The sequence below is a fragment of the Arvicanthis niloticus genome, chromosome 1, assembly GCF_011762505.2.
Source record: "Arvicanthis niloticus isolate mArvNil1 chromosome 1, mArvNil1.pat.X, whole genome shotgun sequence".
Taxonomy (NCBI): domain Eukaryota; kingdom Metazoa; phylum Chordata; class Mammalia; order Rodentia; family Muridae; genus Arvicanthis; species Arvicanthis niloticus.
This window is the reverse complement of record NC_047658.1, coordinates 55510488-55527023: the sequence shown is the minus strand read 5'-3', so window position 1 is coordinate 55527023 and position 16536 is coordinate 55510488. Positions and strand designations below refer to the sequence as shown.

The following is a 16536-nucleotide window of genomic DNA, read 5'->3' as shown; positions in this document are numbered from 1 at the left end:
ACTAAGTGTTATGCCTCAGATGCTATGTTTGCATCTATAACTGGACACTGCACAGGGGGGTGGTTGTGAGAGAGCACAGCGGTGACTACGGGAAGGAACCAGGCAGTGGTTATGCCTAGCAGGAACCACATTCATGTGTCTTCTGATTGTCATAGGTGAGAAAACTCAGCTGCAGAAAGATTGTAACCATTTTTTAAGGATCCCCCATTTACATGCTGGTGTACCTGTCAGCTTTCTGTGGTGGTAACAAGCACCTGCAATAGATCAAGTGATAAAGCAAAGATGTCTGTGTGAGCTCACAGTTTGGAAGGTCCTGGTTCATGATCAGTTGGCTCTGTGGCTTTGGGCCTTGTGCTGAAACAGCACATCGTGGTGAGAATATGTGGATGGTAAAAAAACAAAAACAAAAACAAAAACAAAAACAAAAAAAAAACCAAAAAACCTGCTTCCTGCTTGGTGTACAGCTGGCAGGCAGGAGAGAGAAGGGAAGTCTAAGATAATGAACCTGACCACCTGTCTCGTGCTTCTCATAGGACATTTAGAAGTCAGTTCTCTCCTTCCACCTTCTTGAGGCAGAGTCTCTCTTGTTTCTGCTACAGAGCTGTCTTCCAGGCCAACTGACCTGCAAGTTTCCAAGTGGTTATCTCTCTGTCTTCCTTATTGCTGCAGGCTTGTGTGGCAAAGACTGTTACCTGCTTAGCCATCTTGCTGGCCTCATGAACTGGCCATGAACCCTATGATCCGATCGCCACTCACAACTTAAGTGCAGAACGTGAGAAGTATTGCTGCTCCCATTTTTATAAGAAAACCAAAGCCCTGGCAGGCTGAGGGACCTGCTGGGAACTGCACAGCTGACAGGAGCTACAGCAGGAACTCAAGCCCAGAGTTTTAGATTCAAGTCTTTCAGGTTCTTCTTACTGGACACTGAGTGTTCCTGGTATGAGCGGCTCCCAGGGTCCCCATGCTATCCTCAGGTCAAACTCAGAGTTGTGTGGTTTTCATGGGGGCATCTATTCTGATGCTCATAATGGCCCTGCATCTTGATTCTATTGCATTTCAATTTTCTGACCTCAAAGAATGAGAGAGCCCTGTGGCTGGGTCCGTAGGAAGGCTCTGGCACCCACATTCCTGACCACCTTGTTGTACTGCTCATCTGTTAACTCAGGCTTACCTAGGGGTTAGCTGAGTAACAAGGAAGGAGATATAGCCCCTGCTGTGTCCCCCATTGAAGTTCACTCTGGGGGCCTTGGATTCAGGGGATCCTTCTCCCTGCTTGTCCTTATTTCCTTGTAAAATCTCTATAGAAAGTCCCACCTTCTGCCACCTTTGAGGCATCAATAATTCCCATACCTGGGAGCTGGGAAGCCACAGGACACAAGCTGAGTACACTCTGGGACACCACTGGATCCTTTTAAACACTCTGCTTGCTCTACAGGTAAACCCTGGGACTCCAGGACAGCCATAAGGATAAGCAAAGCCCCCCCGTACCTGGCGGCGATGGACACTCTTGTTGCTCAGTTGATCCCTGCACCCCAATGCTGGCACAGCAGCTAGATTGGGGACACTGGACATCTGGAAACTTGGTTTGTTACTGTGAAGATGTGCAATGGCCTGAAATGCAGGTCTGCTGAGGAAGCCATCCAACTCTTCTCACGTACTGATGGGGTTCCCACACCCTTCAGGGACAGGCCAGCTGACACCGTCATGACCAATATCTTAGCAACCCTGTAGCCTGATCAGTGCAGACTCAGCTGACCACCCCCAAGAAGTCCCCAGCATCATTCCCTGTGAGCTCTTCAGAGGCCTTCTACAGCTGAAACCTGCTTCCAGCCTGTCTCACCAACAAAGAGGCTTAATTCCAGCCCTACTTCCAGAAGCTTCAGTGGCCAGCTGAACCTGCTGTCCTTCTGGGTATACAGTTCCCAAGAGAATCTGGGGCATCTGTAGGATCTATGGCAGCAGGACTGTCTCCAGGCCCTGGGAGCCACTCTGTGATGGAAAGCTTGACATCTGTGTGCTCTGCAATGGGACAGTTCTGGACATAGGGACCGCTCTGCCTCCTGTGGCTCAGACACTGGAGAGAACACAGCCAAAGTGTAATGTCAGGGAAGAGTACTGGACATCTCTCCCTTCTGTGGAAGTGTTCTTACATCCATTCACAAGGGAAACAACCTCTGACACATGACCTCTTACGCATGACTCTGTATATGAGAACTGTGAGGTCTTCATACTGCCCCACCAGACTCCATTATAAAGTGAGGGTACCAGTTGTCCAGGTCTGACTTCCCTGGAGAATGTGGCTCAGTGAGATTATAAGGCCTGTTGGCAGCTGGTGGCAGGTTGCCTTTGTTTTTTTGTTTTTGTTTTTTGTTTTTCTTGTTGTTGTTGTTGTTGGTTTTCTTTCTAAGCCAGCTGAGACCTGAAAAGGGTGCTGTGTCTTTCCCCTGAGGTCTGGCTGCACCACTCACCACCATCCCTCTTCAAGTCACGGAGCACTCCTCCCTGGGAGTCATGGGAAAGGTGGCCTCCCAGATATGACAGACAAGTGCCTCTGTTGTTCTGGCAGAGCCAGTCTGGGTTGGGCAGGGTGCTGGAAGAGGACACACAGGCTTTGATTCTGAGTTGTTTCTTCCTCCCCAGCCCACCTGTGCAGAAGGTCCCCTCTTCCTGCCTTGGTTGGCTGAGCTGGCACAAAGAGCTTCACTGAGCCCAGGGTCAGGGGCATCAGATTAGCCACTGAGCAGACCTGAGAGGTGGAGCCTCTGTGAGCCACTTTCTGGGGGATAATGTCTGCTTGTTCTAGGCACAAACACAGGTCTGTTGGGAAGGACCTGGGGAGATGGCTCAGAAACTAGAGCTACCCTCCCCAAAACTCAGGCAGAGTCTCTGGACACAAAGACAAAGTCAAAAACAAAGCAAAATGAAACAACAAAAACCTGTTGTTAAAATTACCATCCTGATGTAGACTCCTGTAGTCACCGTCTACATGAGTAAAAGGTAAAATGAATAACACAGAATAGGTCTTTTGGACACACAAGTTTAATAAAATAGAAATTAAATTGTCTCAACCTAAGAATGAGTCCACCATCCAGAGTTATTTCTGCCCTAGATTTCTTATCATTTGCTTTGTTGTTCTCAGTGCTTGGTTCCTACTATTTGACTCACTGGATGGAGGTTACTGGAGGTGCCTCCAGCCATCTTATCTGCATCCCAGCCAGCAGAAAGATGGAAGGAAGGAAGGAAGGAAGGAAGGAAGGAAGGAAGGAAGGAAGGAAGGGAGTCCTTTTTCCTTTCCCTTAAGGGCATTTACTGGAAGTCTGCTTTATTGGTTGAACTTAATCCCAAGGCTACAAGGAAATTGAAGAATGCGCTGCCTATTCAAGGTGGCTAGGCACCCATGTAAAACTTAGGGGTTCTGTCACGGGCAAAGAGGAGACTTATATGAGCAACACACACTAACAACATCAAGTCCAAAGATCAGCAGATTAAATCTACTACATCCCCGATTAGGCAGCAAGGTCCAGAGAAGTCAGAGAATCAGCAGAGAGCACACCAGCAAGCCTGTGGCATTGGATTCCCAGCTTACGTTTGGTTTCTTCTGTTTCTTGGCTTAAGTAGAAAGGCTTCATTTCAAAGGGAGGGAGCTTGAGGGCCACTCAGCTGAGAGTTACAGGACAGGGGCAGAATGGTGACCGAGTTTGCTTGTCCAGATCTGCCTGGCCCTGAGTCATGGTAGGTGAGCAACTATTCACAAGGTCTCTGCTCTGGGCCTGTGGGGTGTGCCTCTCCTGCCGTGTCCCTGTCCCCTGCCTCAGTGTGGGTGAATGAATCTCTGTCTCCTGTTGGTGCTTACTGTGGGGCGGTGCTCTGACCCTCTGTTTGTGTTTCAGGGAGCAAGCTGTTGGAATGAGAGCTTCTGGGAGGCACGATATCTCCCTCAAGATTGTGCTGGCCATGGGCTGCCTCCTCCTGGTCGGCTTTTCAGGGGCCACATCAGCAGGTGAGAAGTCATGAAAGCTGGACCTGTTTCAGCTATGCTCCTGGGGGAGGGAGATCACAAGGAATCTCTCAGGTAGGGTCCTCACTGAACACCTTGGTTTCTGGCAAGCCTCATCCTGCCCCAAGTTTTCTTAGGAAATGACAGGCTGGCCTAGAATCATCCCAGATTGCAAACGCAGCGTCTGCCTGGATTCCATGGCAAGCGAACCTAGTTGGAAAGGTACCATCGCCTCCATGGAGCTGAGATTTCCCTTGTGGAGTACCTATCTCTCAATTCTGGACAATTGGAAAGGGGGGATGCTGAAGTAAGATATTTTGAATTTTTTAAAGAGACCAGAAATTTGGATTTTAATTGAAAATCTTGTTTTTAAATGTTAGTTGCTAATACAACATATAGAATCTGTCCAGGAGAGAGTCGGGGAGTGGGGAGAGAGAATTCGGCCAAGACTCAGCGTTCTACCTCTGTCTACTCAATTTCAGAGCATCCCTCTCCACAGTGTGTAATCTGGGCCCGTGAAGCACCTTTCAGCCATACTGCTCTCAGCAAGAATTAGATTGTGTTTTCCTTTTTCGTTGTTTAGTTTGGTTTGTATTTTAAGATAGGACCTCACAAGATAGCCCTGGCTGGGCTTAGACTCACAAATGGGCCTGTCTCTGCAGCTGGAATTCTGGGATCAAAGGTATGCGCCACCACACCCAGCTGTTTTCTGTTTGAGACAGTGTCTCAGTACGACCCAGGCTAGCTTCAAACCTGCAATCTTCCCTCCTCAGCCCCCTAAGTGCCATGGTCACAGGCCTGTGTCACAGCCCAGCACCCTGCTCAGCTCTACCTTACTATCTCAGTATTGTCAACTTTGCTGTAAGTGGTTTGTTTTATTTTGTCTTGGTTTTTTTCTCTCTTTTACCTTATGGTACCAAGCACACATGAATACCCAAGTGATCTTTAAATGAATTTGAAATTAAAATTAGAAGCACAGCACACTTCACCCAGGCTACAGGAAGCAACCATTGAATAACTGGCACCTTTGGCAGATACTGGAGGCACAGAGTACAAGTCTTAGAAACTGAGCAGGGGTTTAATAAGACCACCCTGGATACCATTGCTCATCTTAAAATGCTATTATTACTCATTGGGTTTTATGCTCTTTCATGATAAAGGACCTCACATTGAATTGCATTGTTTTCCAGCCCACTGGGGGCAGGAAAACATAGCATAGAAGGCAGCATTCCGTAGCATAGAATGCCTTCATCGTGATTTCTTACAAAATCTTCTCAATTCTTGGGTGACATAGCAAGTAGGCAAAGTGTCAGTGTTAAGTGCAATGATTTACGACATTGCCTGAGTTCATTCATCTGCTCTTTCAATGAATAAACACAGAGTAGGTGATGACTCCAGGCTAGTAACTGTATTTGGGTTTACGTTTTGGGTTGATTCAGCTTGGGGAGTATTCAGATATTTCCTGGGTGTTTCCTCCCATAGCCCAGTTTTCATATAAACCCTTTGGAACAGAGGCTGTGGCTCTCTCTGGTGCCCTTTAGTCTACGTTCTTTGGGAGAAGTAGAAATTGCCTTTGTCATTCATGCTTTAAGTCGTGTAGCCTGCACTCCCTTATAGTCTGCTTCACGGGTCCTCTGCCGTAGTCAGGGAAATCACTGTGGTTGCCATGGTGATGTTTCAGAGGTGGTACTGGTGATTTTCAGATGATTTACTGATCCATATGTATGAATACCCAGCTTCTACAAAGGAGGGCCCACCACACCCAGTCACAGAAGTACTCTGTCTTAGCCATAGGCTCAGAGCTTTTGGAGTGGGACTCATGCTCCTCATGGTGGGCAAACCTGTAGTGTGAAGCCCACCATAGACAAGCCGAGATGCAAAGTTGGCTACAGAAGCATATGCCTAGACAGGGAAAGGACTATAAGCTTGGCTTGAAAGTGAGACAGTGAGACCTGAAGCACTGTTCACTTAGTGGAACTGGTCCTCCCCAGGAAGCTCTGAGGCTGGAGCACTGGGCACTCCAGGAGGCTACATTTGTTCTTCACACTCTGGTAATCAACTCCTTGAAACTGACTTCCACATCCAAGACCAGGTGGAAGGCTACTAGGAATTCATGACCATCCTCTTTGGAGATAAGCCTAGGTGTGGGATTTAGCACCTAGTTTTCTGAGCTGTTGCTTTGAACACCAGCTTGAGCATTCTATATCAAGGCTGGGAGCTGCCGGGCCTATGTGCTGGCTGGTAGCAGCTCTTCTCTCTAGTCAGCAGGGAAGTCTGCATCTGCTTCCTGCGTTGTTATTACTTGAAACTTAGGATCTGAAGTGGTGACTCACTGAGAGCTCACAAATGTAAAGTTCTCATTGTAGTGATACTTAAAGTCTGAAGTCACACTAACAGTGATGCAGATGGAACCAAAGGTGTCTGCCATGCATCTGGGAGAGAATGTGGGGGCTGGATACCCACACAGAAAACTTGGGCTCAGTGGAAGACTAGATAGTCCTTATCTGGTGCAGTTGACTGTAGATAAAAGCATGTCTCCCTCTAGGCTCTTAGATAACTAACTATGGCAATTACGGTTCCTTCTTGCATAACTGATGAATAATCTAATACCCCTTAGAGCTGCTATGTCTGCCATGGTACTAATTGAATTGGAACTTGTTCTGGTCCCATGTTGTGGATGTGACTCCTGTACCAACTTTACCTGTGGAATTTAGTGATTCTAAGTCCCCTGCCCTGTGGCACTTGCTTCTACTCCTGATACCTGTCCTGATCTCCCAACTGAATCCTTTCTCTTATGGGCTCACCTAAGCCTCACCTCCATCTCCCCACTTCCTCTGTGCTACTTGTAAGTCTGATTTATTCTTCACAATCTAATTGCTGAGAACATGAAAATAGCCTCACAACAATTAGCTCCTTCTCCCTGCTTCTTTTTCTGGACCTCCACTTGCTTTCCACAGGGTAGTTCTCTCAGCTCCTGGGACATAGATGTCCTTTTTTGTTTCTCTCAGGGCATAGATTTGGAGCAGATCCCAGTAAACCTTGTGAAAATCCAGGAATCTCCCAATCCAACTAAACACTCTGGATACATGCTTGCCGGCCACACTTGACTAGAGACTGCCTTGGAGTATATAGGGCAGGGAGCACAGCTTGACTTCAGAGCAACAGCTGGTGGCATCCGACCCTGGGAAGTTCATACAACCCACAAACTCACTCCTGGAGTGACAGCTCAGAACAAAAGGAATAAGAGCAGCGTAGCCAGGAGAGTGTGGTGCACTCCATTAGTCCTAGCACTTGGGAGGCAGAAACTGGAGGATCTGTGAGATAAGGCCAGTCTGGCCTACAGAGTGAGTTCCAGGACAGCCAGGACTACACAGAGAAACCCTGTTTCAAACAAAACAAAGAAAGAAACAAGTAGCCCGAACAAGTGTAGGAACTGCCCCCAACTCAGTGGCCTTATACTCCACCAGAGCCAATATCTCTTATAGTGATGCTACCTATGTCACATGGTAGATGCCTGCAAAGGACATATCCAGTGATAAGAGTTATTACCCTCTGAGGAGCCACCAGGCTGAAAACTATTTAGGACTATCATGGAGGGGAGGCGGGTAAATACAAGACTTGCCTAAGCATACAGTTAGCCTTTGTTGTCTCAAAAAATAATACTAAAACTAACACTAATATTATATAGTTGCTCCCTGTTTACAGGTCATTACCAGTAACAAGTCACATGTGTTGTAATCAGTGCTACTTGTTTATCCAATTGATTTCTTACCATCTTTCTCAGATCTCCAAGGGAACAGAGTTAGAAAAGTAACCCAAAACCATGTATATGGTGAAAGAACTTGGTTAACTCTTCAAATACTGCTTGGAAACTAAGAACTTTGGGTCAATTGTAGTGTCACTTCAAACTTTGCAATGCCCTGAGTGGTTACCAGATCTATCCTTCATGTAAAGGGGGAACTGAATCAGAGGAGGAAGGGGGCTGTCCAGACTCTGGTGATAAAATTATGAAAGGGGTTTGGCCATACCCATCTGAGAAGGTATCTGCCTCTCAGATCAGAATATCTCTCTGGTGTCTAAGAACTTGCTTTTAACCCTGGTAGAGAAGAAATGGGTGTCATGAAGTGTATTGCCCTGACCCTGTCATTCTTTCCCTAGTGACGTGGTTGATCTGAGTGGTGTCATGTCATTATCTTTGGCAGTGTCAACTGAGTGTCCTGATCAGAGTCCTGAGCTGCAGCCTTGGAACCCTGGCCATGACAGAGACCATCAAGTACACATTGGCCATGGCAGGAAACTACTGCTTACCTCTTCTGCCACAGTGCACTCCATCACTATATCAGGGGGAGGTAAGCCTTCCTGTCCCTTCCACCACCTTGAGTCCTGCAAATGGATCTCAGCAGCCAGGAGCTGAGATAGAAAAAAGCTCTATGCTTTGGGTTCACATCAGAAGATCTGGAGACTTGAGATCCTCAACCACTCAGAGCGCTGAGAAATGGCTTGTCAAAGTTCTAATCTTTGGGGGCGGGGGAAGAGTGTTTAAAATGACACTTGAAATTAACAGTTTCTATTGGTGCTCTGCAGGGACCTGTTATTATTACATCAACATGCTTGGTAATTAAGCTCAGGACATGGGGTAATGGCAATGGACTAGACGACCACTGTGTGTATCTTGCAAAGCAGATGGTGGAGAAAAGTAATTTCTGCAAGACAATGGGCGTAGAAGTGCTGAGAAGAGATACCCTTTTGCCTGCCCAAGGGAATGGGGAATCTGCTCTGAGCTCTGCTCTAACATTACCTAAGATTTTTGTCATCTCAGACATCCCCTTTCCTCTCTTTTCAGGAAAGCTTGTTATTAAAGACCACCACGAGCACATCGTGCTGCGCACCCGGTTCATCCTTATTGATGATGGTGGAGAGCTGCATGCTGGGAGTGCCCTCTGCCCTTTTGAAGGCAATTTCAGTATTGTGCTGTATGGAAGGTGGGATGACCTTGCTCAGGGGTCAAGCACTGCTGTTGGGTCTGAGGGGGAAAGAGGTTTTCCAAAGGATAGGGAAGCCAGAAGTCTAGACTTCTATAAAGGACAGGGACCTCTATGTATACCACTAGACCATAACCATGAATGAGATAGCCGTGATGAAGTGAATAAGTGGGTATCCAAGATGCGCTTTGTTCATCATGCTATATATGGAGTAACTGCATTACAGAAATCCCTGAAGGCTCTTAGTAGCTTTCCAGTCATTCCATGATTTGAAGAGACTCTGAATGAGGTTACTTAGTGCTATAAAAGACAAGTGTGCAATGTTTCACAGGGAGGTGTGAACAAATGTATTTACTCCACAGAGGGCACCAATGACAGACCTGAAATATAATTCTACCCAGATATAGCTTGTGGAACCTATAGGGTTATTGGGGTTACTTGTAACAGCACAGATGATTCAAAGTAGCTGCATCACCTAAAAGCACAGCATGGGCACTGACTCAGGAAAATTGCATCCCTGAAGCATGAAGCCCAACAGGCAGGCAACTCCACTGGAGAGCTTTCTCTACCTAAGCAATTGTTTACTGCCTGTATATAACCAAGGGAGGAGTCCTTCTGAGACTTCTAACTTCCCTGAGGTTTCTGAGTCTTATGAGCATCCCTCCACATTCCAGGAGAGGATGATTCCACTTGGAGAAAACAGAAGAACAGCAATAAGGCTCAGAAAAGTTCCCTGTGCCTTTCCCTCAGGCCTGTGACCCATCTTTTTTTTTTTCCTGTGACCCATCTTTAAGCAATTGAAAGTTATAAGAAGACAAGCTTTAAAGCTTGTTGGCAGCCAAAGTACATGGCTTGAATCTGAAAATGGACCCCCAGACAGAGTTATTAAATTAACAGGATGGCAAGCCAAGGATAGGTAAGATTCTGCACAGAGCCTTACCAACCTAAGACAAAAGTGCATTGCCTTTGATTATGCATATTTCACGATGGGTAAGGAAGGCATTTTTGGCAGAATGACCTAAGACAGGCTCAGTCTTGTTTATGAAATAAAAAAAGGGGGGGGGCAGGGGGGGAGACAGAGCTTTTGGGACTGCTTGGCAAGAATCTGACATTGGCCAAGGACAAGAAAACGGGCTACTTGGCAGGAATATGACATTGGCCAAGGACAAGGAAGTGGTCTTCAGGCAGGAATCTGATATTAGACTAGAACAAAGAAGTAATTTCAGGCAGGAATTTAAATTTTAGGCTAGAACAAGGATGTAGGCTTCAGACATGAAAATGACTTTGGGCTAGGACAGGGAAGTTGGCTCAGATATTTTGGTCATCCTGATAAGCCCTTAGAAACAGTGATCACGGGAGTGTTCATGGAATTGTGTTTATTGCCTTGCTTGTTCTTTGATTATTTGTGTTTATTATCTTGCTTGTTCCTTGATTATTTGCGTCTATTGTACTGCTAGTTCCTCAACCTAGAATTGACTTTAATAGTTGCATGTAATTTAAATGGTATAAAAGCAAAAAAGAGGAGGAGAGATGGGATGGTGGTTTCTAGGGAGGGGAAATGGGGAAAGGGGAAGGCATCTGAAATGTAAATAAATAAAATATACAATAAAAAGGGGGAAAAAGTAAGTTATAAGAAGTAATAGCTAAGAATGTTTGTCTGTAGGTAGGAACACAGTGAAAATACCTGTTATTCCATAGCCAATAGGGCAGAGACAGAAACCAGGGCTAAAGACAGTAGCAGCAAGCAGTGTCTGCTAGGCACTTCTGCTGCTCTGTGCCCCGGCTGTTACTCTGTTTTGGGAAGGTCAGCTTACTGATGCTTTTCTGCAGACCTAATGTCGTTACCAAAGTGCAGCTTGGCTCTGAGGCCACAGTGAGAGTCAGGACCAGTGATGCTCCCCTAGGGCTCAGCATTTGACTGAGACGTGTTGCCCAATCCTTTGGAACCTTTCTCTTTACAGGGCTGATGAAAACATCCTGCCGGACCCTTACTATGGCTTGAAGTACCTTGGAGTGGACAAAGGAGGCACTCTGGAGTTACATGGGCAAAAAAAGCTTTCCTGGACTTTTCTAAACAAGACCCTTCATCCCGGTGGCATGCAGGAGGGAGGATATTTTTTTGAAAGAAGCTGGGGGCACCGTGGAGTCATTGTTCATGTCATTGATGCCAAATTGGGCGCAGTTGTCCATTCTGACCGGTAAGGTTGGCTTTTCTCTACTCATGTTCTCACTTGTTCAGTATCTCTCCCAGCCAGAGGACTTTTCCGGGGGCTGGCATGCTGTATGAATGATGTGGAGGGCAGTCCTGCTCTAGAGAGGCACCTTCTTTCCTAGGCATTTGCCCAGCAAAGCTGAACTTAACACAAATAGTGTGCAAGTACACACACACACACACACACACACACACACGCACGCACACACACAAACACACACTTCAGGTGGTGATAGAAATGTAAAAGGCATAGTGGAATAATAGAGAAGGAACCAGCAGTTCACTTTAGACAGGTGATCAGAAAAGGCCAGTGTGAAGGAGCAGCCTGTGAGCTGAGAACTGTGTCAGAACAAAAGCTCAACACAAGTGCAAAGAGCCAGAGGTGCCCCAAGCACTGAACTCTTAGGTGAGGGAGAGGGGCTCAAAGGTGGAACATGTGGGACAGGATGGAGGAGGAGAGGTACAGGTGACAATAAAGACGTAGATTTTATTTTCAACGAGATGTGAAGCCAACTGAGGTCTTCAAGAAAAGCATGATCTAATTGAAAAGAATATTCTGGTGACTGGGAAGAAAATGGGACAGTAATAGAAGGCAAAGTGATGACTGTCAAGTATTGTCGAAATTATTTAATCCCAACCCAGGGTTTCTACCCTGCCTTTGACCATGTAGTTCCCAGATAAAAGACACACACAATCTTTATATTTATAATAAGCCTTAATCAGCATAACAGTTGGGCAGATAGCTACCTCTATGCTATTATGTCTATTTCCCAACCAATAATTCTATTATATAATTTGTCATGTTTCATCTAGGCTACTCTTAATTCCAATTAGCCAACCCATATGACCATGTTTTCATAACTCACCTAAACTATGGTGGCTTCCTCATCTCCCACCTTCTTCTTCCTCTAGTGGTTCTCCTCCCACCCCAAGTCCCCAGAACTCTAAACCCTGCCTATGTCTCTTCTGCCCAGCTTAGCTATCAGCATCTTTATTTACCAATCAGAAATAACTTGGGGGCAAGTGGACTCTCTTGTCTCTGGGGCAACCAGGTCTTGGGGGGCTTGCATTTAGCATTATAATACATAGCAACAGACTAGACCTCAATAGTCAAGCCCTAGCAGTGGGCCAGGTGAGCAATGTAGGTGGGGATGAGGTGTCTGCAGGAAGTACTGGAGATAGAAGACTCTAGGGAGACTTGGAAGACAGAACAGCAGGACTCTGGGGTCTACCTTTGTTCTGCAGAGCTGGATCTGCCCTGTGTCCTCAGGGCTCTTAAGCTCCCCTCTAGAAAAGACCCCCAGAAGAATACAGCTAAAGAGACAGAGTTCTATGGGTATAGCTGCAGAGTCAGGGACCTTCTGGAGTGGGGGCAGGTACAGGAATCAATGTTATATAGCCCAGATGCAGTGTGGAGGCCAGTCAGGAGGAGCTAAAGTGCTGTCAGTATAGGCAGCTAGAACAGGGTTTTAACTGAGTGATAGGTGCTTGCTTCACCTCTTTGGCTTAAAGAATATTGGAGACCTCAAGGATTAATAAGCACAGACAAATGCAGGAGGAACTTACCTGAAGGAGTGAGACTTGGGTTGGCTTTTAAAGGTGGCTGGGCTTTGATGGGGTTGGGGTCAGGGGAGAAGTCAAGGCTCCTGAAGGAGGAGTGGATGTGGCATCATGGGTCTTTGATAAGGGCTGGCCATGGGGACAGGCTGAGGAGGCCTAGACTTCAGAAGCATACTTGAGCCAGATGCTATGAATCTGCAGCTGAGCAATACCTTTCCAATTACCTCACTACACTGTGGTACCTTCTCCTTTTCCAAATGTTCTTAGCTAGTCACATGGGCTTATTTTTCAATATTCATTTTAGAACAATTTGTTTGTTAAGTTCAAACTCAAATCTCTTCCACTGTAACTGTACAAAACCTTATGTGGCCAGAACAAGGAACACACCAGTAGACATGGCAGTGTGGAAGTGACAGGTCAGAGGGCCTCAACCCTACAGAAAGAACTATAGGCAACTAACGAATGCTGAGAGCCAGAGGAAATAGCTTTCCCTTGGGAAAAACCACACTAATGGGTTACTAATACCAGTGTTCAGCCCTGAAAACATACATGTGAGTAACATTATACAGACTAAGCAGGTTGTATTTAGAAACACACACACACACACACACACACACATAATTGAACATACTTAACAAAAAAAGGTCATAAATTTGAATGAGACCCAGGTGGATGTACATGGAAAGGGTTAGAGATAGGAGAGAGATGGGGGTGGGGGGAGTGATGTAATTATATTATAATTTCAAAATCAAAACAATTATTAACAAAGTTCCTGCTGTGGTGTTGCCACCTTAGATTACTGATGCTGGAGCAACTGTTTGCCTTTATAATTTCTTAATATCAGGGTATAGTTGTTGGTTCTAAACATCTATATCTTGTGCAAATTTCACTTGTAAGAGTGAATTAGCCAGGTATGGAGGAGTGCATCTGACAGTCCAGCTATTTGAGAAGCTGAGGAAGGATTACTTGAGTCCAGGAGTTCAAGGCCAACCTGAGCAACACAGTGTGATATATATATATATATATATATATATATATATATATATATATATATATATATATATTTCTCCATCTCTTAAAAAAAAAGTTAGAACCCAGTGAGATTGCCCATTCCTGTAATTCTAACCTTTGGGAGGCTGAGGAAGGCTCTCTCTGAGGTCAAAGTGAGTCTCTGCTATATCATGGGCTGTTCTGGCCTACAGAGTGAGAACCTGTCTCTACCTATAACACACACACACACACACACACACACACACACACACACACACACACACTGTAGTAAGGGGTGATCATTCCTTACAACAGATTATCCTTGTAAACGGCCATTGTATGTTACATACTTAAAACTTGTTTAAGATCACTTCTTACAACATGGTGCTAGTAGTCAACCACAATGCATTACATACTTAAAAGTTTGTTTAAAAAAGGCAAATTTCTTGATTAGCGTTCTTACTATACTAAACTTTTTTAAAAAGAGAAAGAATAAGGAAAAAAAGCAGACATGCAATGGCATTCACAGTGGTTTAAAAGTTTAACACTACTGCAGTGGGAATCAGACATGACTGTTTAATGACTGAAATACACCTAAGCTGCTCCAGGCTGGGAGACAGGACATGAGGCAGCTTCGCTGTCATTCCCAAGGACTTCAGAAGAGTTGCTTGGGTCTGGATCAGAGATAGAAATCCTTGCTTCTCTAGGTGTCCCCCGATTGTCTCCTAATGCTAATCCCTTCCATGAGGCATGAGCAAGAGCTCCCAGGAAGAAAGGGGACATAGAAAGCCTGAACCCCAAGCATGTGACTTATTCTACTTCCCAGATCCAAAGATCTCTACCACTGGAGATATTCCTGAGGTCTTTTCCTGTGTGAATGATAAGTGTGATGAAATCAAAGCCCCCCTTCTTGAGTATCTCTGTATGGCAAGCCAAACTTGCTTGCACTTTGAAGAAGCTTCTTTGTTATAGTCCTCAAGGTCTGTGGACAATATCTTAGCTGCTAAAACACATGTGTACTTAGGTCTCTGTCTCTTTCAGATTGCTGCCAAGACTGTCCACATCTTCACTCTGTCTACTCCTTTTAGGTTCGACACTTACAGATCCAAGAAAGAAAGTGAACGTCTGGTCCAGTATTTGAATGCAGTGCCCGATGGCAGGATTCTTTCTGTTGCAGTGAATGATGAAGGTTCTAGAAACCTGGATGACACAGCTCGGAAGGCAATGACCAAACTGGGAAGCAAGCACTTCCTCCACCTTGGATTTAGGTACTGTGCATCACTTCCGTCTCCGATCAACTGAAGTAGTCCATGCTAACCAGGGCATATCTCCAGCTCCGCAGGACTTAAAACGACAACACAGGGCATTGCAAGCACACTGTTCACCCACACTGGACAAACTCAGGCATGATGCTCAAAGGAAGCCTGGGCTTTTTGTTTTATTTTGGTTTTGTTTGGTTTGGTTTTATAAGAAAAGCCCACTACTACAATGCACAAGTTTCTATATGAACTTACTTCCTCAATTAGTCACTGACAAGCACTGAGTTTGCCTAGAATGAGCAAGGAAATAAGAGCCCTGATGGGACAGTTAAGGTCTGTTTACCCTTTCAAGGTTCATATTGTGCCTTGGGGATTGGCAGACAGTGTTTTAGGGATTATGCAATTATCTCCACCCAGCTAAACACCCAAGGAAAAGGAGCCTTATTTAACAGGTTCTAGTGTGTAGCCTCTTGCTTTGGATTGTAGCATCATGCCTGATGTTGGCATGTGCACACACTGACAACTGCAGGAAGTCCTTCAGCACACTGCAGTCACATCTTTTGATCCTGCAAGCCAGCTCTCAGCTTGGGTAAATTTGAGATGATCTGTCCCATAGCTGTTTGAGATTATGATACCCGTTCTTCAGCTCCTCAGATAAGGGCAAGCAAGAGATGCTCGGAGCCTTTTCTAACTTACAGAGTAAATTAGCTGGCTGGCAAGAGATCATCTGGGCAAGAAGAGACACCTCAGGTCCCAGGCCATATTCTCTGGCTGCTGCTTCTGGAAGGGAAACTGGGGCAGGAAGCTGAGACAGCCAAATATGACAATGAAATCTTGGTATGGCAGGCTTCCTTTGTCAGCAAATGCCAGACACATTTTCATCTCACCACATTATAAACCAAAAGTCAGTTTATTAATTTACGATGAGAAAGGGACTTTGAAGGAAAAAGCTACTGAAGGGCCTTGGGAGAAGGTCGTGGTGCCCAAAGCCTGACTTCTGATGCCTGGCTTTGAATCTGTGCTGCACTGCCTCTGAGGTGTGACCACAGGCAAGTGACTCATCCTCTTCACTTAATTCTGGAATCTGTAAAATAGGGTATCTCAGGATCTATCGCAAAAGAGTGCTGGGAGGGGTTCCATGGGCTACTATGAGTAACATAGTTGTCACCCTGCCTGGCATTTAATGACTGTTCTCTCCTTCTAAGAGAGTCATTAGAACAATGGGAACCTCCACATGTCATCCTGGTCACAGCAAGCAGGAGTTACATAATCACCCCTCCTTTATGTGTTTGGGTGATAAGAGCTGAGCATCTAAAATCAATAGATGTGCTGGGACTGGGACCCCTTATTTATTCATTCAGGAAACAGGTTTGGTGGGATTCACTCAGCTGGGCCTGCTGAGCTGATCCAAGGGGAGTGGGCAAGTGCAGGACCACAGTTGGGAGGAGGCCAAGCTGATGTGAAGCCAGTGGAGTTGAGGACTAGGCAGTAATGTACATGGGAAGGGTGCATAAGAGACAAGGATACAAGATTGAC

General features: G+C 45.7%; 1 protein-coding gene and 1 long non-coding RNA gene across 2 annotated transcripts in view; both read left to right on the top strand.

Moving 5' to 3' along the window:
• Positions 1-3791, top strand: part of LOC143442860 (uncharacterized) — an 84642-nt gene extending 80851 nt beyond the window's left edge. The window contains exon 4 of the long non-coding RNA XR_013111414.1: positions 1436-3791. This is a non-coding gene — a long non-coding RNA (uncharacterized LOC143442860). The remainder of the gene's footprint in view (positions 1-1435) is intronic.
• Cemip (cell migration inducing hyaluronidase 1) overlaps positions 1-16536 on the top strand; it is a 157022-nt gene that overhangs the window by 81133 nt on the left and 59353 nt on the right. The window contains exons 2-6 of the mRNA XM_034508678.2: positions 3891-4000; positions 8200-8346; positions 8841-8979; positions 10941-11177; positions 14830-15009. Of these exons, the coding sequence (XP_034364569.1) occupies positions 3891-4000; positions 8200-8346; positions 8841-8979; positions 10941-11177; positions 14830-15009 (813 nt within the window). The remainder of the gene's footprint in view (positions 1-3890; positions 4001-8199; positions 8347-8840; positions 8980-10940; positions 11178-14829; positions 15010-16536) is intronic.